General features: G+C 39.7%; 1 protein-coding gene across 5 annotated transcripts in view; it reads left to right on the top strand.

The window, feature by feature from the left end:
- The window catches only part of LOC127842883 (ribonuclease P protein subunit p30-like), a 40,944-nt gene that overhangs the window by 2,734 nt on the left and 14,876 nt on the right, over positions 1 to 23,334 (top strand). The window contains exons 1-7 of one of the 5 annotated variants that reach the window (XM_052372649.1): positions 2,006 to 2,222; positions 2,812 to 3,035; positions 6,124 to 6,203; positions 10,092 to 10,151; positions 12,330 to 12,404; positions 15,242 to 15,307; positions 16,798 to 16,887. In XM_052372649.1, the coding sequence (XP_052228609.1) occupies positions 2,999 to 3,035; positions 6,124 to 6,203; positions 10,092 to 10,151; positions 12,330 to 12,404; positions 15,242 to 15,307; positions 16,798 to 16,887 (408 nt within the window). In that variant the 5' untranslated portion in view covers positions 2,006 to 2,222; positions 2,812 to 2,998. Of the gene's footprint in view, positions 1 to 2,005; positions 2,223 to 2,811; positions 3,036 to 6,123; positions 6,204 to 10,091; positions 10,152 to 12,329; positions 12,405 to 15,241; positions 15,308 to 16,797; positions 16,888 to 23,334 lie in introns of those variants that run through there. The other 4 variants (XM_052372652.1, XM_052372648.1, XM_052372650.1 and 1 more) reach the window with 4 other exon arrangements.

The raw sequence follows: 23,334 nt of genomic DNA, 5'->3' as shown, positions 1-23,334 counted from the left end.
AATCTAATACTTAACATTTAACGTATTAAGCGGGTACCGGTAAAAAAACTCCGTCATTTCGTAGTCCTATAAAGAGTGTATGGTAGTGTACGGAACAACATAATTAAAAACAGCATTCTCATTTGACCACAACGGGGTTAAATAATCTTTCCGAAAAATACAAATAATACAGAGTTTTAATTTAGAATTCTATATATTTATAACTCTGTTAACTTATAAAGATATTTCAATATACATGCATAGACAGTTGACCGTGATTTTCAAGAATCTTTAAATAATTTTAATTAATTGATAATTTATGGTTAATAACCTTTCATATAATTTTACATAATTACCTTTTTGATAATAAACAACAAACGATGAATGTTTTGACACCCATTATATTTGAAGTATGCAAAGCCGAAAAATATCAAGAGGGTCCGCTATACATTTGTATACGCTGTTTCATCATAAAATTAACACCCTTTCTGTGTTATAATCAAGAGCTGAAATCGTAAATTTATTAAGCTTCATTAATACTTAGCTGTATGGATATGTCTCTAGAACAAAATATTTCAATATATTTCATAAAAAATATAATAATCATGGCAAAGGAAATTCAATGGCCGGTATCTAAACAAAAGCATAATCGCCAAGACCGTAGCATCAGTTCAGTGCGTTAGGAACGCGCGCTACATTTTCCCGCCTTCATTCCTTAATTACTTTCGTTTTTAAACAATTTTTTTTTCTATCGTATACAGAATTCTATTCTCCTAAGCAAGATGTTATTTTTAAAACTGAACTCCAAATATAAACGCTACAAATCGGTATAAAGTACGAACATGTCAACCGTAAATCTAGATTCTAAAACTCCAAAACGGTATGTTATTTGCAAAAGTTAAAGTTATAACTCGCCGGGCTGCCGAAATCAGAAGAAAAACTTAATATATATTTATATATCTGAAAACAACGTTACGTAAGCTTTCTAATGATATATAATTTGTCAAAATCGGCCTAGAAATGAAAATATAATTTAACAAAATACGTGAGTGGGTACATCAAATTTATAACCTCGGCGCTTCGATAAAAGATCGATAGTTACGACACGGTCACGTGACTTAGACACAACAAGATATTTGGCGTAACGGTCCCGTTTCATATCCGAGGCAGGTCGATACATCTGTAGTCGAGAAGACGCTGGACGACCTGTAAATAAATCTCAAATACACACACACGTTTCATATCCGTGTAATCTAGAGTCCGTGGTGTTCCTTAGCATTTTCTGTGGTGATCAAATTTTGCAGATTTGGACTAAAGACGGCGTATTTCAACTCTCAGCAACCCTTTCAATTTTGGGTTATGAAGCTTAGAGTTAAACTATTGCAACTACTGGGTTGCACGTTTTTCAAGTAAACATTTTATTTTGCCAGTAACTAACAGCTGAATATTGTTAGAATTAGGGACCATACAGACCATGAACCATACAGCCCAGACCATACGGACCAGATTCGCGGACCATACTGCCCAGATTAGCGGACCATACGGCCCAGATTTGGGGATCTTATTGACCATGTCTGAACTGATATTTGTTGCTGTAATTACTTTAATGACAACATACTTGTTTAAATTTGAACATGTGCGGACCATATTCTTGGACTATAAGGCCCAGATTAGCGGACCATGTCTGAGTTGATATTCGTTTCGTGTTCCACTTCCTTCAATATTGTAGTAATAAATTTAATGTAATATATAAGCAGGGCTGCCGCTGCCGTTTGCCAGATTCGCCAATGGGGAAAATTTAGCAAATTCGGCGAATAAAATAAGCGTTTGGCGAAAATGTCCGGCGAACGATTTTTGTCAGGAAAAAAATCGTTCGCCAGACGTTTTTGCCAAACGATTATTTTCCTGACCAATGCCATTCCAGATAGTAAACTCTTTCAGCTTTAGACTGTGCTTCAATACATTGCCGTATTATTGACCTGCAAAATTGATACGCAGTCTGCATTAACACCATTCTATACATAGATGGTGACGTCACTACGTTATTGTCAGTAAAGACCGGTGTGACACAATGGCATTAACACCTGTCAGAAACCGGATATAGAGACAAAGGAAACTTACTGGTGTAACCGTTGATCTTACCGGCTTAAATAAACAATTACATCTGCTTAAAGATTGCTGCCGATTTCAATCAATTTGAGTAAAAGCCGTTAGCGAATTATCAACTTAGTCACACAATGAATGTAAGTAAAGAAGTTAATAATTGATTTTAATTTCAAGAAGTTTGTAATGTTTGTAATAATTAAAGGCTAAATTCGTTACAATTGTGAATGACAATTATTATAGATGAAGGGGTATAAAACCCTTGACATTTATGGCGAAAGTGGCGGAAATTGTGACTGCCATAATGGAGACCATAGGCAATAAGCGTCCTTTGGACTCAGACGAATCTAATGACCCGATCTAAAAAATAATCAAATCTGATAATAGATCATTTAAAGATGTTTGGCTTTCGGAATTCATGTGGTTAGATTATAATGCAAAATCAAAAACGATGTATTGCAAAATATGCATACAGTTTCAAAAATCAAATTCATTCACATCTGGGTGTAGTATGTTGAAAAAAGACAACATTTCAAAACACGAAAAGTCAAAAGGTAATAAAAAAGAATGACAATCATTAATATTAAAATGTATATACATGAATATTTTTATATTATTGATAATATATTAAAAATAACAATAATAATTTATGTTCATAATATATATTGACGCTTTTCAAAATGAGCTTTTTGTTATGAAATTTAGCATATTTGATTTTGTTTATTTCAGATCACAAAGAGGCGTCACAAGCGTCTAGTCTGAAAACATCCATGACAAATGCGCAGGCTGCAGCAATATCCAAAAGTGAAGCGGCTGTAGTGTCGGCTATGACTAATGTGTACTTTGCTGCACAACTGTATTTTTTTTGTGCTTGTCACACAGGCAAATACATTGATTTTATGTTAAAATCTTTACCATGTCACAACTTGTAGAGGTCAACACGTTTCAAAATGGTTTGTTATTATATGTTTCTGTACATGTGTGAATGAATAAATCTTTGCTGAATTGCACTATATTGCCCTATTTTAAAAATAATACAAAATATATTGCAAAAAACATTTTTAACTAATAAACTCAGTAGAATTATCTGTGACATTTAATAACATCCGGTCCATAGCGCCACCTCGGAAGTAGCATTAGCTCATATATCAATGCATTGCAAAAAAAAGGTAGTGCCCCTGATTAACAATGGTGTTATAGTGAAAATTGGATTGGTGGGCTTTTATGGGTGAAGGGAAATACAGGGTGCGGTCAGCATTACAATGTCATTTACAAGTTGTGTACAAGTTTTGTATTCATGTAATAGTTCATAAATTTTTCAGGGCCAATCTTTTGATGAAAATTTGCTCTTTTCTCAGGTGGGCCCTCTATAGTTGTGCTTCATTCTGCGATATTTCCACATTAGCTAAAAATAGAAATATATTTGGGAACACTTTTTTATGCCCCCTTTCGAAGAAAAGGGGGGAATATAGTTTTCGCACTGTCCGTCAGTCTGTCTGTCAGTCTGTCACACTTCTGGTGTCCGCTCTCTAATTCAAATAGTTTTCATCCGATCTTTACGAAACTTGGTCAGAAGTTGTATCTAGACAATATCTAGGTCAAGTTCGAATATGGGTCATGCCGGGTCAAAAACTAGGTCACGGGGTTGAAAAAACAAATCCAAGGGAAGTAATAAGATTTAAATGGACTTAATTATCTGACCTGCCAAATTATATATTTTTGTTAAATAAATCAAAGCTGCGCAATAGGCGGCATTGTGTTTCTTACAAACACATCATGGTAAAAGGTCAAGGTCATCCTTCAAGGTCTAAGGTCAAAAATACAAATCCAAGGGAAGTAATAAGCTTTAAAGGGAGATAATTATTCAATATTCAACATAGCAACTTGATATTTGGCATGCATGTGTATCTCATGGAGCTGCACATTTTGAGTGGTGAATCTACAGTCACGGTAGTGGCTTTTAATTATTTACTACTAAAAATAGAGATTTATTAAAGACAATTATTTTCAAGGTAAGTAATTTATATAATTATAAATCTCAGATTATATATTTCCTTACCAAGAATTTAAGTTCTTTTCACAGTTACTGTACAGATTTTTTATTTTGATTATTTATTACTCAAATGATTGATTGTTTTTTTTTCAGCTCACCTGAGCACAACATGCTCATGGTGAGCTTTTTTGATCGCTTTTTGTCCGCCGTCTGTTGTCCGTTGTGCGGCGTCAACATTTGCCTTGTTAACTCTCTAGAGGCAACATTTATTGTCCAATCTTCATGAAATTTGGTCAGAAGATTGATTTCAATGATATCTTGGATGAGTTCGAAAATGGTTACGTTTGCTTGAAAAACATGGCTGCCAAGGGGCGGGGCATTTTTCCTTATATGGCTATATATGGCTATAGTACAATCTTGTTAACACTCTAGAGGCCACATTTATTGTCTGATCTTCATGAAACTTGGACAGAAGATTCATCCCAATAATATCTTGGACGAGTTCGAAAATGATGCCGGTTGGTTGAAAAACATGGCCGCCTGGGGGCCGGGCATTTTTCCTTATATGGCTATAGTAAAACCTTGTTAACACTCTAGAGGCCACATTTATTTTCCGATCTTCATGAAACTTGCTCAGAAGATTTGTCCCACTGATATCTTGAATGAGTTCAAAAATGGTAACCCTTGCTTGAAAAACATGGCTGCCAAGGGGCGGGGCATTTTTCCTTATATGGCTATATATCGCTATGGTAAAATCTTGTTAACACTCTTGAGGCCACATTTATTGTCCAATCTTCATGAAACTTGGTCAGAAGATTCATCCCAATAATATCTTGGACGAGTTCGAAAATGATGAGGGATGGTTGAAAAACATGGCCGCCAGGGGGCTGGGCATTTTTCCTTATATGGCTTTAGTAAAACCTTGTTAACACTCTAGAGGCTACATTTATTGTCCAATATTCATGAAATTTGGTCAAGATTTGTCTGAATGATATCTTAGATGAGTTTGAAAATAATTATGTTTGCTTGAAAAAAATGGCTTCCAAGGGGCGGGGCATTTTTCCTTATATGGCTATAGTAAAATCTTGTTAACACTCTAGAGGCCACATTTACTTCCGATCTTCATGAAACTTGGTCAGAAGATTCATCCCAATAATATCTTGGACGAGTTAAAAAATGATGCCGGTTGGTTGACAAACATGGCTGCCAGCGGGCGGGGCCTTTTTCCTTATATGGCTATAGTAAAACCTTGTTAACACTCTAGAGGCCACATTTATTTTCCGATCTTCGTGAAACTTGGTCAGAAGATTTGTCCCAATAATATCTTGTTATCTCAGGTGAGCAACTTTGGGCCTTTTAGGCCCTCTTGTTTTAAATGTCCATAGAAACATGATGAACTTGGTTATGATCTCTTTGAAAACACAGGCCTTGGTTGTCAGTGATGTCTGACTTGGTCATTTTTGACTGTCACCCCCCCCCCCCCCCCCCCCCCCTCTTTACCTGTGAAATGATAAATAGAAATTTTATTCAAAGCGGCGCAGTAAGGGGCATTGTGTTTCTGACAAACACATCTCTTGTTTAACGTTATGTTTTGAATTGTGTTTTCTGAATTGTGTAATTAGTTCACTCAAATGTTCAGGTCCTGGGCCAGAATCATTCAAAAGGTTCCAATCCATTGCACAAAATGGCTGCTTGAGCTAAAGAATGTGATTTACAGTTTTGTTTATTTGACATTTATCTTTAGTTGCTGGATTTTTTTTCATGAAAATGTTAATTGGAGGGTCCTCTGCCAAACATTTGCACATGGTTATGCTCCACTGAACAATATGGCAGCCAAAGCTCAAAATTGAAATTATGTCTAAATTCCTTATTGTTCTTACTTCATGGTAATATTTGTAAATATTTTCACACGAATTTCAATAAGTTGGTCCTCCGCCATTCGCAAGTTTACGCACATCAATGTTTTCAAAACAAACTGTGAACTGTATTTTTTGCACATGTTTGGCACTTCCTGATACTTCATTTAAGTGTGTGCCTTTTTTTTTCAGTTGGCTACAAAGCAGTTGCAATAAACATTTTTATACCAGAGTTAACTCAAACATCAAAGAAGAAGAAAAGCCAGCAGCAGGTAATTGATTGCGCGAACAACACACAGCTATTGATTCTGCTTTGCATTTGGGCCTTGCTCTGGGAATAGCGGGGGGGGGGGGGGGTAAATGTATATGTGTAAAGTGTTGTCTCAGATTAGCCTGTGAAGTCTGCTCAGGCAAATTAGGCAGGACACTTTCCACTCAGGATTTTTGTTGAGAAAAGACTTCCTATAAATGAAAAATTCCATAAAAAGACAAGTGATGATGATGATTGATGATGAAATCAGGAACATGGAAAACAACCTATATTTCTAATGGTACAGTATACAGTTATTTCATGGATGCTTTGTGAACAGTCAAAACTGTTGTCCCAATGTATCAGGGATGCATTTGGAACTGTTGCTCGAGGCCAAAAGGCCAATAGGCCAAGGGCAACAGTTCCAAATGTCAGCCCTGATACCGAGGGACAACAGTTTTGACTGTTCACAAAGCATCCATGAAATAATTGCTTTATTACCTGATCAAATTACAAACATAAAAAAAGAGCAAATTAAATTTTAACACAACAGTGTTATTGAAACCTGAAAATATACATTTTTTAACATGTGTCTTGGCCTTACGTAGACCTTGAAGTATAGGAAAATGTAAAAACGGCAAATGACTCTTGTTTTTAGCTCACCTGAGCACAACGTGCTCCTGGTGAGATTTTAGGATCACCTTTTGTCCGTCGTCCACATTTTGTCTTGTGAAAACTCTTGTGGCCACATTTATTGTCTGATCTGCATGAAACTTGGTTAGAAACTTGCCCCAATGATATCTTGGTTGAGTTCAAAACTAGGTCATACTGGGTCAAAAACTAAGTCACTGTTTAAAAAGAAGAAAAACCTTGTGAACATTGTAGAAGTCACATTTGATGCCCATGTAACTTTGTCACTATGTTTGTCATAATGATATGTTGGTTGAGTTAAAAAATGGTTCCGGTCCATTGACAAACATGGCCGCCAGGGGGCAGGGCAGTATTCCACATATGGCTATAGAGAAACCTTGTGAACACTCTAGAAGTCACAATTTTTGCCCAATCATCATGAAACTTGGTCAAAACATTGGTGTCATTTATATCTCAGACGAGTTCGAAAATGGTCCAGATCGGTGAAAAAAAATGGCCAACAGGGGGCGGAGCAGTTTTCTCTTAATGTATACTGTGAAAACATGTGAACTCTCTTGAAGTCACATTTTTGGTCCAATCTTCATTAAATGTGGTCAGAACATTTGTTTTTTGGATATGACGGTTGAGTTCGAAAATGGTTTGGATTTGTAAAACAAACATGGCCGCCAGGGGGTGGTCATTTTCCTTATCTTTATATAGTAAAAAAAGCTTGCGAACACTCTAGAAGTGACATTGTTTGCCTAATCATCTTAAAATTTTGTCTTCACATTGATTTTATAGATATCTCGGACGAGTTCCAAAATGGTCATGATCGGTGGAAAAACATGGCCGCCAGGGGGTGGGGGAGTTTTCTCTATATGTATATAGTGAAAACATGTGAACTGTCTAATAGACACATATTTTGCCCAATCTTGATGAAATTTGGTCAGAACACGTGTTTCCTGGATACAATGGTTGAGTATGAAAATGGTTTGGATCCGTAAAAAAACATGGCCGCCAGGGGGGGGGGTGGTCATTTTCCCTATGTTTACATAGTAAAAAAGCTTGTGAACACTCTAGAAGTCACATTTTTTGCCTAATCATCATGAAATTTCTTCAAAACATTGGTTTTGTGAATATCTCGGACGAGTTCGAAAATGGTAGTGATCATTTGAAAAACATGGCTGCCAGGGGATGGAGCAGTTTTCTCTATATGTATATAGTGAAAACATGTGAACAGTCTGGAAGACACATTTTTTGCCCAATTTCTTCATGAAATTTGATCAGAACCTTTGTTTCCTGGATACGACAGTTAGTTCGTAAATGGTTCGGATTGGTAAAATAACATGGCCGCCAGGGGCGGGGTCTTTTTCCTTATATTTATATAGTAAAAAAGCTTGTGAACACTCTAGAAGTGACATTTTTTGCCTAATCATCATGAAATTTGGTCAAAACATTGGTTATGTGGATATCTCTGACGAGTTTGAAAATGGTCGTGATCAGTGGAAAAACATGGCCGCCAGGGGGTGGGGAAGTTTTCTCTATATGTATATAGTTTAAACATGTGAACAGTCTAGAAGACATATTTTTTGCCCAATAAGGCTTGTTCATAAAGTGTTGTCCCAGATTAGCCTGTGCAGTCTGCACAAGCTAATCAGGGCTGACATTTTATGCTTTATGAAATTTTTTGTTATGCCTCCCTTCGAAGAAGAGGGGGTATATAGTTTTGCTCATGTCAGTCCGTCGGTCGGTCGGTCCGTCCGTCCACCAAATGGTTTCCAGATGATAACTCAAAAAAGCTTAGGCCTAGGATCATGAAACTTCATAGGTACATTGATCATGACTGGCAGATGACCCCTATTGATTTTCAGGTCACAATGTCAAAGGTCAAGGTCACAGTGACTTGAAATAGTAAAATGGTTTCCGGATGATAACTCAAGAACGCTTAGGCCTAGGATCATGAAAATTCATAGGTAGATTGATCATGACTGGCAGATGACCCCTATTGATGTTCAGGTCACTAGGTCAAAGGTCAAGGTCACAGTGACTCAAAATAGTAAAATGGTTTCCGGATGATAACTCAAGAATGCTTACACCTAGGATCATGAAACTTCATAGGTACATTGATCATGACTGGCAGATGACCCCTATTGATTTTCAGGTCACTAGGTCAAAGGTCAAGGTCACAGTGACTTGAAACAGTTAAATGGTTTCCGGATGATAACTCAAGAATGCTTACGCCTATGATCATGAAAGTTCATAGGTACATTGATCATGACTGGAAGATGACCCCTATTGATTTTCAGGTCACTAGGTCAAAGGTAAAGGTCACAGTGACTTGAAACAGTAAAATGGTTTGCGGATGATAACTCAAGAATGCTTACGCCTAGGATCATGAAACTTCATAGGAACATTGATCATGACTGGCAGATGACCCCTATTGATTTTCAGGTCACTTGGTCAAAGGTCAAGGTCACAGTGACTTGAAACAGTAAAATGGTTTCCGGATGATAACTCAAGAATGCTTACGCCTAGGATCATGAAACTTCATAGGTTCATTGATAATGACTGGCAGATGACTCCTTTTGATTTTCAGGTCACTACGTCAAAGGTCAAGGTCACAGTGACTCAAAATAGTAAAATGGTTTCCGGATGATAACTCAAGAATGCTTACGTCTAGGATAATGAAACTTCATAGGTACATTGATCATGACTGGCAGATGACCCCTATTAATTTTCAGGTCACTAGGTCAAAGGTCAAGGTCACAGTGACACAAAACAGTAAAATAGTTTCCTGATGATAACTCAAGAATAATTAGGCCTACGATCATGAAACTTCATAGGTACATTGATCATCACTGGCAGATGACCCCTATTGATTTTCAGGTCATTAGGTCATACGTCAAGGTCACAGTGACAAAAAGTGTATTCACACAATGGCTGCCACTACAACTGACAGCCCATATGGGGGGCATGCATGTTTTACAAACAGCCCTTGTTTAAAGGAAGTCTACTTTAATTGAAAATGAAGCCCTCCCTGATAAGCCTGAGTGCACATGCATTAAGCCCTGTTTACCCAGAGCAACTCAAATAATGTTGCAATAATGTGCTTGCATAGACCTATCTGTGTCATACATGGGGAAAAGTCAGGTCAGATATCACTTTCTTTAAAAACATCACGAAAGAAGAAATAATTAGTGATGTTGTTTTGATTCTCAGGTGAGATTTAGAGCTTCTGATATCAAATATTTTGGGAAGCTTGAAGTGTTGGCTATTTCAGGATATTGCCCCTGCAAAGAGTCTCAAATTGAGTGATCTGGAGCTTCAGGAATTGTTAGGTGTAAGTTGACATGATAGAACAGAACTTTGAAAGGGTTAAGAAGACATTATAAAACAACAATTGGTAAGGGTTAAGTAGACATTATAGAACAGAACTTTGTATGTGGAAGGGATATTATAAAGTAGACATTATTGAACAGAACATTGTAAAGGATAATTAAACATTAAAGAACAGAACTTTGTAAGGGGTAAGTTTAAATTATAGAACAGATCTTTGTGACGAGTAAGTAAATATTATTGAACATAACTTTCTTTGGGGTAAGTAGACAATTTAGAACAGAACTTTGTAAGGGGTAAGTATACATTATAGAACAGGACTTTGTAAGGGGTAAATTGACATAATAAAGCAGAACTTTGTAAGGGGTAAATATACATTGTAGAACAGAACTTTTTAAGAGGTAAGTAGACATTATATAACAGAACTTTGTAAGAGCTAAGTAGACATTATAGAACATAACTTTGTTTGGGGTAAATAGACATTATAGAACAGAACTTTGTAAGGGGTAAGTATACATTATAGAACAGAACTTTGTATGGTGTAAGTATAGATGTTAGAACAAAACATTGTTTTGGGTAAGTAGACATTATATAATCAAACTTTGTAAGGGGTAAGCAGAGCTCCAGATAAGGATTTGTGAAATTAGTAACGGTACTGCCACTGACAGAAAGAAAAGGAGTAACGCTTAAAATCAATTAGTACCTGTACTACCATATCCAAAAATACAGGTAGTACTGTACTACCCGTGTTCTTGGATATTGAAGGGTGTATAACTGACTTTACAGAAACATTTGCAGCAATTATTATAAATATATGTAGCTTCTTAAACAGTTACTGTATTAGGTTTTCCATTCTGAATTATGATGCTAATACAACTACACATTAAAACTCATGACTAATACTATTTCTTCATTTTTCTTGACAAGAAAACACAAGCCAACTAGTAAGCTAAGTAAATGAACACTTATTTCACTGTCTCATCCGTTTCCCATCGTGTTTTCTAACGTTTTACTCCACAGATGCAATCAAATCGTTTAATATCGGGGCGACAATGTCTTCTTCTGGGTTTACAGATTTAATGTCAGGATGGTTAGAAGACACCGTATGTAGTCATTATATGACAACAAAGTGTTGTTTTGAGCCGCTTTTGGTTAAGCCGGAATTCAATTGCGCGCAGACATATCGTTTTTGACAGATTTACAAGTTACAGGAAATTACGCGACAGAATAGACAATAATAAATGAACCCAGTCTACAACTTTTCGGTAATTTAAATTAACGAAAAGCGCCGTTAGGTTAGAGACCAACAAATCACGCCGCGGTGACGCAGACGTATCGGTTTGACCAGATTTTTTTTCCGTAAATGCGTAAAATGGATATTAATGTCGTAATTGTACGTCCAGTTTATAAAAATAAATGCGTAAATCTTCATGAAAAAGGTGTATTTACGGCTGTACGGCCCTTATCTGGAGCTCTGGGTAAGTAGACATTATAGAACAGAACTTTGTAAGGGGAAAGTAGACATTATAGAACAGAACTTTGTATAGTGTAAGTAGTTGTTTTAAAACGTAACTTTGTAGGGGTAAGTAGACCTTATAGAACAGATCTTTGTAAGGGGTAAGCATACATTACAGAACAGAACTTTTTTGCTAAGTGTAAGTAGACATAATGGATCAGAACTTTGTAAGTGTACTTGGTAAGTCTTTGGCTTCACTAGCTATTGTGTAATTTACATATTCTCTGATAATAAACATGTTTGTTTTTTATTTCTACAAATGTTATAAGTACAGATTTTACCTTCTTTATTTTGAACACACACATATCTATATTCGAGGGTGTTAACCATTATTAAAAATACATTGTAAAGTTTGCTTGATGAAATATGATCATGTATTAATGTTTCATAGATTAATTACATTATAAATGGTATGGCTGCTACACTGATTCTCAAATGGTTGTTGTCCGCTCAGGTACTACTGCAAAGTACCCTGGTTGCTCTTAATAATACTACCATGTACCTCCGGTACAGAAAATACGCTTAAAGGCACCCGGTCATACTCCAGGGTACTTTTAAGTATATATTCTGAACTCTGGTTACATTGTTGTATACATAAGAGTATATGGGGTACTTATAAGTGGTACTTTAGCTGAAAACAACCAATATCCCAGATTTATTTTGCAGCCCACATGGAAATCCTTTCGACAACTGACCCGAATATCTGCCACTCTCGCAGATGTGCAGCATAACTTTGTCATGGTAATGGAAGATTTTGTTGAATCTTATGGTCTTATATACTAGAGAAGTATTTATTTCAGTTAAATTAAACATTTAAAGGGACCGTCAACCGTGAATGACGAAAAAAGAAAAGTTATAAAATACCGTATTTTTTTACAATTATTAGTTTATATTGATTAAAATATCACGACCGGTATATTGATCATCATCGTCACGTTGTAAACCCAGGAATGCAAATTGTGCATGCGTAGTAAATTGTATATATATATATTATATATAAAATTATCAATCTACTTGCGTTATTTATAGTGTGTATATCGTTATGTCACCTATTTTCGCGATGTACTTTCGATTTCACATTGCAAAATTTTATAACGAACATACTGAAAATATTAACTTTTTTCAAGTGATGTAATATACCAGTGGTGATATTTTTAACCAGGTTTTCCGAAGGAAAAAACTGGTTATTAGATTGGCGAATGCGGGCGGGCTGGCTGGCTGGCTGGCTGGCGGGCTGGCGGGCGGGCGGAACAAGCTTGTCCGGGCCATAACTATGTCGTTCATTGTCAGATTTTAAAATCATTTGACACATTTGTTCACCATCATTGGACGGTGTGTCGCGCGAAAAAATTACGTCGATATCTCCAAGGTCAAGGTCACACTTTGAGTTCAAAGGTCAAATATGGCCATAAATGAGCTTGTCCTGGCCATAACTATGTCATTCATTGTGAGATTTTAAAATCATTTGGCACATTTGTTCACCATCATGGGACGGTGTGTCGCACGAAAGAATCACGTCAATATCTCCAATGTCAAGGGCGCCACGACTAAAAATAGATTTAAAAAAAAAACAAACTTACAAAGGGGGTTAATTTTGTTTGTTCATTTCAAAAGTTCAGTTTGAGTTTTCTCCCTTTATCAGATTTTTTTTTCACAATGAAAACCTGGTTTTGTGACAATTTTGTCCCTTGTAATCAATTTAAACTAATAATTGTAAAAAAAAACATGGTATTTTATAACTTTTCTTTTTTCGTCAATCGCGGCTGATAGTCCCTTTAAGATAACAGAAAACACTGTCCATTAATTTTATTTTTTGGCAAAATGTAACTTAATAAAAAACATAGTTTGAATATGTGCAAAGCTGGTTGTAAAATTTGATCTTAAAAGTCATCATAGTTTTGTCACCAAATATAATAATTGGCATAATTCTGTTAACTTATTTGTCAATAACTTGCATCAGTGTGTGATCATTAATGTCAATTAGGGTAATCAGTATGTGCTCTTAGTTGTCAATTACCGGCATAAGTATGTGCCCTTAGTTGTCAATAACCGGCATAAGTATGTGCACTAAGTTGTAAATAACAGGCATAATTATGTGCACTTAGTTTTCAATTATGGGCATAAGTATGTGCACTTAGTTGTCAATTATGGGCATAAGTATGTGCACTAAGTTGTCAATTACGGGCAGAAGTATGTGTACTTAGTTGTCAATTACAGGCAAAAGTATGTGTAATTAGTTGTCAATTATGGGCATAAGTATGTGCACTTAGTTGTCAATTAAGTGCATAAGTATGTGCACTTAGTTGTCAATTATGTGTACAAGTATGTGCACTTAGTTGTCAATTTCGGGCATAAGTATGTGCACTTAGTTGTCAATTACGGGCATAAGTATGTGTTCTTAGTTTTCAATTATGGGCATTAGTATGTGCACTTAGTTGTCAATTATGGGCATAAGTATGTGTACTTAGTTGTCAATTACCGGCATAAGTATGTGCAATTAGTTGTCAATTACGGGCATAAGTATGTGCACTTAGTTGTCAATTACGGGCATATGTATGTGTAGTTGTCAATTACGGGAATAAGTATGTGCACTTAGTTGTCAATAACCGGCATACGTATGTGCACTTAGTTGTCAATTACAGGCATAAGTATGTGCACTTAGTTGTCAATTACGGGCATAAGTATGTGCACTTAGTTGTTAATTACAGGCATACGTATGTGCACTAAGTTGTCAATTACAGGCATAAGTATGTGTACTAAGTGTCAATTACAGGCATAAGTATGTGTACTTAGTTGTCAATTAGGGGCATAAGTATGTGCACTTAGTTGTCAATTACCGGCATAAGTATGTGCAATTAGTTGTCAATAACTGGCATGAGCATATGCACTTAGTTGTCAGTTACTGATTTACTGGCATAAGAATATCCACTTAGTTGTCAACTATTGAATTATTGGCATAAGTCAGTGCACTTAGTTCTTGTTAACAGCCTAGATAGACAAAGCTTGCAGAGAAAGTTGTGAGTAGGTTAATTGGCTGCCATAATATGATGAGAATATTGTTTATAGTGTTTTAGTATTGTTACAGACAAACAAACAAAATGATTTTCCATAACACTACATGATACTAAATGAAGGTAGCTTGTGGCCTGGCGTTACATATAATGCATTCTGGGAAATCTTGGCATAATGCATGTGTCAAGTGTCGTCCCAGATTGACCCTGATATCTGCATGTGTCAAGTGTCGTCCCAGATTGACCCTGATATCTGCATGTGTCAAGTGTCGTCCCAGATTGACCCTGATATCTGCATGTGTCAAGTGTCGTCCCAGATTGACCCTGATATCTGCATGTGTCAAGTGTCGTCCCAGATTGACCCTGATATCTGCATGTGTCAAGTGTCGTCCCAGATTGACCCTGATATCTGTTTAGAAGAGACCTCCTTTAAACAAAAATTCCATAAAAGCTAAAAGTGTCCTCCCTGATTAGCCTGTGCAGACTGCACAGGCTAATGTGAAGAGCACTTTACACATATACATTATTCCCAGTTTTCCCAGAATGAGGCTAAAAATGTTTTTTTAGTCCACAGACATCGTTCAGCAGTATGACCTTGTAGCTGTGCAGCCAACCACAGACAAAACTTTTTACGTAAGTATCTTTTTAGTTTATTTTGTGTTGAAAAAGAAAGGAGCTCACTGCAACATGTTAAGTTTCATCTTTGCTGCAATACTCTTATTCCAATTTTTAATGAAAAGTAATGATACCATGAGTGGCAAGCAAAGTTGAGTATGATTTTCACATGAAAGGATGAACTGTGTACATTGACCAACCATTGCCTGAATGAGTCTGTGACATAAATAAAAGAAGTTCTGTAAAATCATTGTTATTGGTCAATAATAATTTTTCGTCGATTTTTATGGGTTGACCAATCTCAGCATTTAACTATATCACATCGGAAAATGACCGTCACAAATTCCAAAAAAAGATTTCAATATGAAACTGCATGGGTGTATAGATATCAATGAGGAAAATTGTAATGCATAAAAGCAATTACTCTACATGTAAATATTTTTTTAGGATTATACCATATATCAATGGATTTGCACCCATCAACAAACTTTATTTGGCAGGGGATATCAATTCAACAAATTTGCTTGTTGTATAAGAAACAGAACTAAGATCTTGTGTATCCTCTAAGATGTTTTCTTTTTCTGCAAGCCTTCTCAGCCTTGAATGTTGACATAATAACTCTGGATCAAACATGCCTCGCTTTGGGAAAATGGGGCTTAATACATGTGCATAAAGGGTTGTCCCAGATTAGCCTGTTCAGTTTGTACAGGCTAATCAGGGACATCACTTTCTGCCTACCAGGATTTCACTCAGTAGAGACTTCCTTTAATATATCCTGTATCATGATATGATGTTTTATATATTGTTTCATATATCCTGTAACATGGTATGATGTTTCATTTATCCTGTATCATGGTCTGATGTTTAAAATATTATGTAACATGGTATGATGTTTCATTTATCCTGTAACATGGTATGATGTTTAATATATCCTGTAACATGAATGTGATGTTTCATATATCTTGTATCATGGTATGATGTTGCATATATCCTGTTACATGGTATGGTGTTTCATATATCCTGTAACATGGTATGATTTTTCATATATCCTGTAACATTGTATGTTGTTTCATATATCCTGTATCAGGGTGTGATGTTTCATATATCCTGTATCATGGTATGATGTTTCATATATCCTGTATCATGGTATGATGTTTCATATATCCTGTAACATCATATGATGTTTCATATATACTGTAATAGGGTATATTGTTTCATATATCATATGACATGGAATGATGTTTCATATATCCTGTATCAGGGTGTGATGTTTCATATATCCTGTATCATGGTATGATGTTTCATATATCCTGTATGAGGGTGTGATGTTTCATATATCCTGTATCATGGTAGGATGTTTCAAATATCCTGTATCATGGTATGATGTTTCATATATCCTGTAACATCATATGATGTTTCATATATACTGTATCATGGTATGATGTTTCATATGGCCTGTAACATGGTATGTTGTTTCATATATCATATGACATGGAATGATGTTTCAGCAAGCCTGTACAGCCCTGAATGTTGACATTATCACTCTTGATGTCACAGAGAAGCTACCATTCAAACTGAAGAGGACCACTATTAATGCTGTAAGTTACAACAAACAAAGTTTGTAACATATCTTGTACACACACTTTCTAGAATAAATATGTTTAAACCAAAGTTATTATCATTAGCTGACTAATTATTAAAGGCTGTGAGTTATCTTATTAACTACAGTAGTATGGTATTGTCCACAAGTAGTAAGCATTATATGAGGTTCCTTCTGGTAAAACCAGGTTTAATGCATGTGCGTCCCACATTAATCTTTGTCCCGACTGGATTTCGTGTAGAAGAGAAGTAAAGAAAACAAAAATTTCATAAGAGCAGACTCCACAAGCTAATCAGGGATGACATTTTAGGAACAGGCCTTTAGCCCAGTTTCCAGGAGACCGAATCAAATTGAAGGAAATTAGTGCTTTGACACACAGTGAACATCAATTTTAACAGACCCCATCAATTTTAACAGACCTCATTAATTTTAACAGACCTCGTCAATTTTAACAGACCTCATCAATTTTAACAGACCTCATCAATTTTAACAGACCTCATCAATTTTGACCTCATCAATTTTAACAGACCTCATCAATTTTTACTGGTCTTTGGCAGAAACACATGGATCATTAGACATTTGGTGGATATAAAAAAAGATAGTGATATGAAAATCTTTTTAGGTGTTAAGTTATGTACTAATGTTACTTATGGAAAGATTACGGATCAGTAAAGACACATGATACTTGTGTGATAATTGCTTTTGAAAAAGAAGAAGTGAGAAGTTTAAATATGAGCCTCGATCATGGAAAACTGGGCTTCATGCATGAGCAACAAGTGTCGTCCTGGGCTTCATGCATGAGCAACAAGTGTCATCCTGGGCTTCATGCATGAGCAACAAGTGTCGTCCTGGGCTTCATGCATGAGCAACAAGTGTCGTCCTGGGCTTCATGCATGAGCAACAAGTGTCGTCCTGGGCTTCATGCATGAGCAACAAGTGTCGTCCTGGGCTTCATGCATGAGCAACAAGTGTCGTCCTGGGCTTCATGCATGAGCAACAAGTGTCGTCCTGGGCTTCATGCATGAGCAACAAGTGTCGTCTAGGGCTTCATGCATGAGCAACAAGTGTCGTCCTAGGCTTCATGCATGAGCAACAAATGTCGTCCTGGGCTTCATGCATGAGCAACAAGTGTCGTCCTGGGCTTCATGCATGAGCAACAAGTGTCGTCCTGGGCTTCATGCATGAGCAACAAGTGTCGTCCTGGGCTTCATGCATGAGCAACAAGTGTCGTCCTGGGCTTCATGCATGAGCAACAAGTGTCGTCCTAGGCTTCATGCATGAGCAACAAGTGTCGTCCTAGGCTTCATGCATGAGCAACAAGTGTCGTCCTAGGCTTCATGCATGAGCAACAAGTGTCGTCCTGGGATTCATGCATGAGCAACAAGTGTCGTCCTAGGCTTCATGCATGAGCAACAAGTGTCGTCCTGGGCTTCATGCATGAGCAACAAGTGTCGTCCTAGGCTTCATGCATGAGCAACAAGTGTCGTCCTGGGCTTCATGCATGAGCAACAAGTGTCGTCCTAGGCTTCATGCATGAGCAACAAGTGTCGTCCTGGGCTTCATGCATGAGCAACAAGTGTCGTCCTAGGCTTCATGCATGAGCAACAAGTGTCGTCCTAGGCTTCATGCATGAGCAACAAGTGTTGTCCTAGGCTTCATGCATGAGCAACAAGTGTCGTCCTAGGCTTCATGCATGAGCAACAAGTGTCGTCCTGGGCTTCATGCATGAGCAACAAGTGTCGTCCTAGGCTTCATGCATGAGCAACAAGTGTCGTCCTGGGCTTCAGGCATGAGCAACAAGTGTCGTCCTAGGCTTCATGCATGAGCAACAAGTGTCGTCCTGGGCTTCATGCATGAGCAACAAGTGTCGTCCTGGGCTTCATGCAAGAGCAACAAGTGTCGTCCTAGGCTTCATGCATGAGCAACAAGTGTCCTCCTAGGCTTCATGCATGAGCAACAAGTGTCGTCCTGGGCTTCATGCATGAGCAACAAGTGTCGTCCTGGGCTTCATGCATGAGCAACAAGTGTCGTCCTGGGCTTCATGCATGAGCAACAAGTGTCGTCCTGGGCTTCATGCATGAGCAAGAAGTGTTGTCCTGGGCTTCATGCATGAGCAACAAGTGTCGTCCAAGGCTTCATGCATGAGCAACAAGTGTCGTCCTGGGCTTCATGCATGAGCAACAAGTGTCGTCCTAGGCTTCATGCATGAGCAACAAGTGTCGTCCTGGGCTTCACGCATGAGCAACAAGTGTCGTCCTGGGCTTCATGCATGAGCAACAAGTGTCGTCCTAGGCTTCATGCATGAGCAACAAGTGTTGTCCTAGGCTTCATGCATGAGCAACAAGTGTCGTCCTGGGCTTCATGCATGAGCAACAAGTGTCGTCTTAGGCTTCATGCATGAGCAACAAGTGTCGTCCTAGGCTTCATGCATGAGCAACAAGTGTCGTCCTGGGATTCATGCATGAGCAACAAGTGTCGTCTTAGGCTTCATGCATGAGCAACAAGTGTCGTCCTGGGCTTCATGCATGAGCAACAAGTGTCGTCCTGGGCTTCATGCATGAGCAACAAGTGTCGTCCTAGGCTTCACGCATGAGCAACAAGTGTCGTCCTAGGCTTCACGCATGAGCAACAAGTGTCGTCCTGGGCTTCATGCATGAGCAACAAGTGTCGTCCTGGGCTTCATGCATGAGCAACAGGTGTCGTCCTGGGCTTCATGCATGAGCAACAAGTGTCGTCCTGGGCTTCATGCATGAGCAACAAGTGTCGTCTTGGGCTTCATGCATGAGCAACAAGTGTCGTCCTGGGCTTCATGCATGAGCAACAAGTGTCGTCCTGGGCTTCATGCATGAGCAACAAGTGTCGTCCCGGGCTTCATGCATGAGCAACAAGTGTCATCCTGGGCTTCATGCATGAGCAACAAGTGTCGTCCTAGGCTTCATGCATGAGCAACAAGTGTCGTCCTGGGCTTCATGCATGAGCAACAAGTGTCGTCCTAGGCTTCATGCATGAGCAACAAGTGTCGTCCTGGGCTTCATGCATGAGGAACAAGTGTCGTCCTGGGCTTCATGTATGAGCAACAAGTGTCGTCCTGGGCTTCATGCATGAGCAACAAGTGTCGTCCTGGGCTTCATGCATGAACAACAAGTGTCGTCTTAGGCTTCATGCATGAGCAACAAGTGTCGTCCTGGGCTTCATGCATGAGCAACAAGTGTCGTCCTGGGCTACATGCATGAGCAACAAGTGTCGTCCTGGGCTTCATGCATGAGCAACAAGTGTCGTCCTGGGCTTCATGCATGAGCAACAAGTGTCGTCCTGGGCTTCATGCATGAGCAACAAGTGTCGTCCTGGGCTTCATGCATGAGCAACAAGTGTCGTCTTAGGCTTCATGCATGAGCAACAAGTGTCGTCCTAGGCTTCATGCATGAGCAACAAGTGTCGTCCTGGGCTTCACGCATGAGCAACAAGTGTCGTCCTGGGCTTCATGCATGAGCAACAAGTGTCGTCCTAGGCTTCATGCATGAGCAACAAGTGTCGTCCTAGGCTTCATGCATGAGCAACAAGTGTCGTCCTGTGCTTCATGCATGAGCAACAAGTGTCGTCCTGGGCTTCATGCATGAGCAACAAGTGTCATCCTGGGATTCATGCATGAGCAACAAGTGTCGTCCTGGGCTTCATGCATGAGCAACAAGTGTCGTCCTGGGCTTCATGCATGAGCAACAAGTGTCGTCCTGGGCTTCATGCATGAGCAACAAGTGTTGTCCTAGGCTTCATGCATGAGCAACAAGTGTCGTCCTAGGTTTCATGCATGAGCAACAAGTGTCGTCCTGGGCTTCATGCATGAGCAACAAGTGTTGTCCTAGGCTTCATGCATGAGCAACAAGTGTCGTCCTGGGCTTCATGCATGAGCAACAAGTGTCGTCCTAGGCTTCATGCATGAGCAACAAATGTCCTCCTAGGCTTCATGCATGAGCAACAAGTGTCGTCCTGGGCTTCATGCATGAGCAACAAGTGTCGTCCTAGGCTTCATGCATGAGCAACAAGTGTCGTCCTGGGCTTCATGCATGAACAACAAGTGTCGTCCTAGGCTTCATGCATGAGCAACAAGTGTCGTCCTGGGCTTCATGCATGAGCAACAAGTGTCGTCCTAGGCTTCATGCATGAGCAACAAGTGTCGTCCTGGGCTTCATGCATGAGCAACAAGTATCGTCCTAGGCTTCATGCATGAGCAACAAGTGTCGTCCTGGGCTACATGCATGAGCAACAAGTGTCGTCCTGGGCTTCATGCATGAGCAACAAGTGTCGTCCTAGGCTTCATGCATGAGCAACAAGTGTCGTCCTGGGCTTCATGCATGAGCAACAAGTGTCGTCCTAGGCTTCATGCATGAGCAACAAGTGTCATCCTAGGCTTCATGCATGAGCAACAAGTGTCGTCCTAGGCTTCATGCATGAGCAACAAGTGTCGTCCTAGGCTTCATGCATGAGCAGCAAGTGTCGTCCTGGGCTTCATGCATGAGCAACAAGTGTCGTCCTAGGCTTCATGCATGAGCAACAAGTGTCGTCCTGGGCTTCATGCATGAGCAACAAGTGTCGTCCTAGGCTTCATGCATGAGCAACAAGTGTCGTCCTGGGCTTCATGCATGAGCAACAAGTGTCGTCCTGGGCTTCATGCAAGAGCAACAAGTGTCGTCCTAGGCTTCATGCATGAGCAACAAGTGTCTTCCTAGGCTTCATGCATGAGCAACAAGTGTCGTCCTGGGCTTCATGCATGAGCAACAAGTGTCGTCCTGGGCTTCATGCATGAGCAACAAGTGTCGTCCTGGGCTTCATGCATGAGCAACAAGTGTCGTCCTGGGCTTCATGCATGAGCAACAAGTGTTGTCCTGGGCTTCATGCATGAGCAACAAGTGTCGTCCAAGGCTTCATGCATGAGCAACAAGTGTCGTCCTGGGCTTCATGCATGAGCAACAAGTGTCGTCCTAGGCTTCATGCATGAGCAACAAGTGTCGTCCTAGGCTTCATGCATGAGCAACAAATGTCGTCCTGGGCTTCATGCATGAGCAACAAGTGTCGTCCTGGGCTTCATGCATGAACAACAAGTGTCGTCTTAGGCTTCATGCATGAGCAACAAGTGTCGTCCTGGGCTTCATGCATGAGCAACAAGTGTCGTCCTAGGCTTCATGCATGAGCAACAAGTGTCGTCTAGGGCTTCACGCATGAGCAACAAGTGTCGTCCTGGGCTTCATGCATGAGCAACAAGTGTCGTCCTAGGCTTCATGCATGAGCAACAAGTGTCGTCCTAGGCTTCATGCATGAGCAACAAGTGTCGTCCTGTGCTTCATGCATGAGCAACAAGTGTCGTCCTGGGCTTCATGCATGAGCAACAAGTGTCATCCTGGGATTCATGCATGAGCAACAAGTGTCGTCCTGGGCTTCATGCATGAGCAACAAGTGTCGTCCTGGGCTTCATGCATGAGCAACAAGTGTCGTCCTGGGCTTCATGCATGAGCAACAAGTGTTGTCCTAGGCTTCATGCATGAGCAACAAGTGTCGTCCTAGGTTTCATGCATGAGCAACAAGTGTCGTCCTGGGCTTCATGCATGAGCAACAAGTGTCGTCCTGGGCTTCATGCATGAGCAACAAGTGTCGTCCTAGGCTTCATGCATGAGCAACAAGTGTCGTCCTAGGCTTCATGCATGAGCAACAAGTGTCCTCCTAGGCTTCATGCATGAGCAACAAGTGTCGTCCTGGGCTTCATGCATGAGCAACAAGTGTCGTCCTAGGCTTCATGCATGAGCAACAAGTGTCGTCCTGGGCTTCATGCATGAACAACAAGTGTCGTCCTAGGCTTCATGCATGAGCAACAAGTGTCGTCCTGGGCTTCATGCATGAGCAACAAGTGTCGTCCTAGGCTTCATGCATGAGCAACAAGTGTCGTCCTGGGCTTCATGCATGAGCAACAAGTGTCGTCCTAGGCTTCATGCATGAGCAACAAGTGTCGTCCTGGGCTACATGCATGAGCAACAAGTGTCGTCCTGGGCTTCATGCATGAGCAACAAGTGTCGTCCTAGGCTTCATGCATGAGCAACAAGTGTCGTCCTGGGCTTCATGCATGAGCAACAAGTGTCGTCCTAGGCTTCATGCATGAGCAACAAGTGTCATCCTAGGCTTCATGCATGAGCAACAAGTGTCGTCCTAGGCTTCATGCATGAGCAACAAGTGTCGTCCTAGGCTTCATGCATGAGCAACAAGTGTCGTCCTGGGCTTCATGCATGAGCAACAAGTGTCGTCCTAGGCTTCATGCATGAGCAACAAGTGTCGTCCTGGGCTTCATGCATGAGCAACAAGTGTTGTCCTAGGCTTCATGCATGAGCAACAAGTGTCGTCCTGGGCTTCATGCATGAGCAACAAGTGTCGTCCTGGGCTTCATGCAAGAGCAACAAGTGTC

Source organism: Dreissena polymorpha, chromosome 8 (genome assembly GCF_020536995.1).
Source record: "Dreissena polymorpha isolate Duluth1 chromosome 8, UMN_Dpol_1.0, whole genome shotgun sequence".
NCBI classification, from domain to species: domain Eukaryota; kingdom Metazoa; phylum Mollusca; class Bivalvia; order Myida; family Dreissenidae; genus Dreissena; species Dreissena polymorpha.
This window is presented reverse-complemented; position numbering and strand designations above follow the sequence as displayed.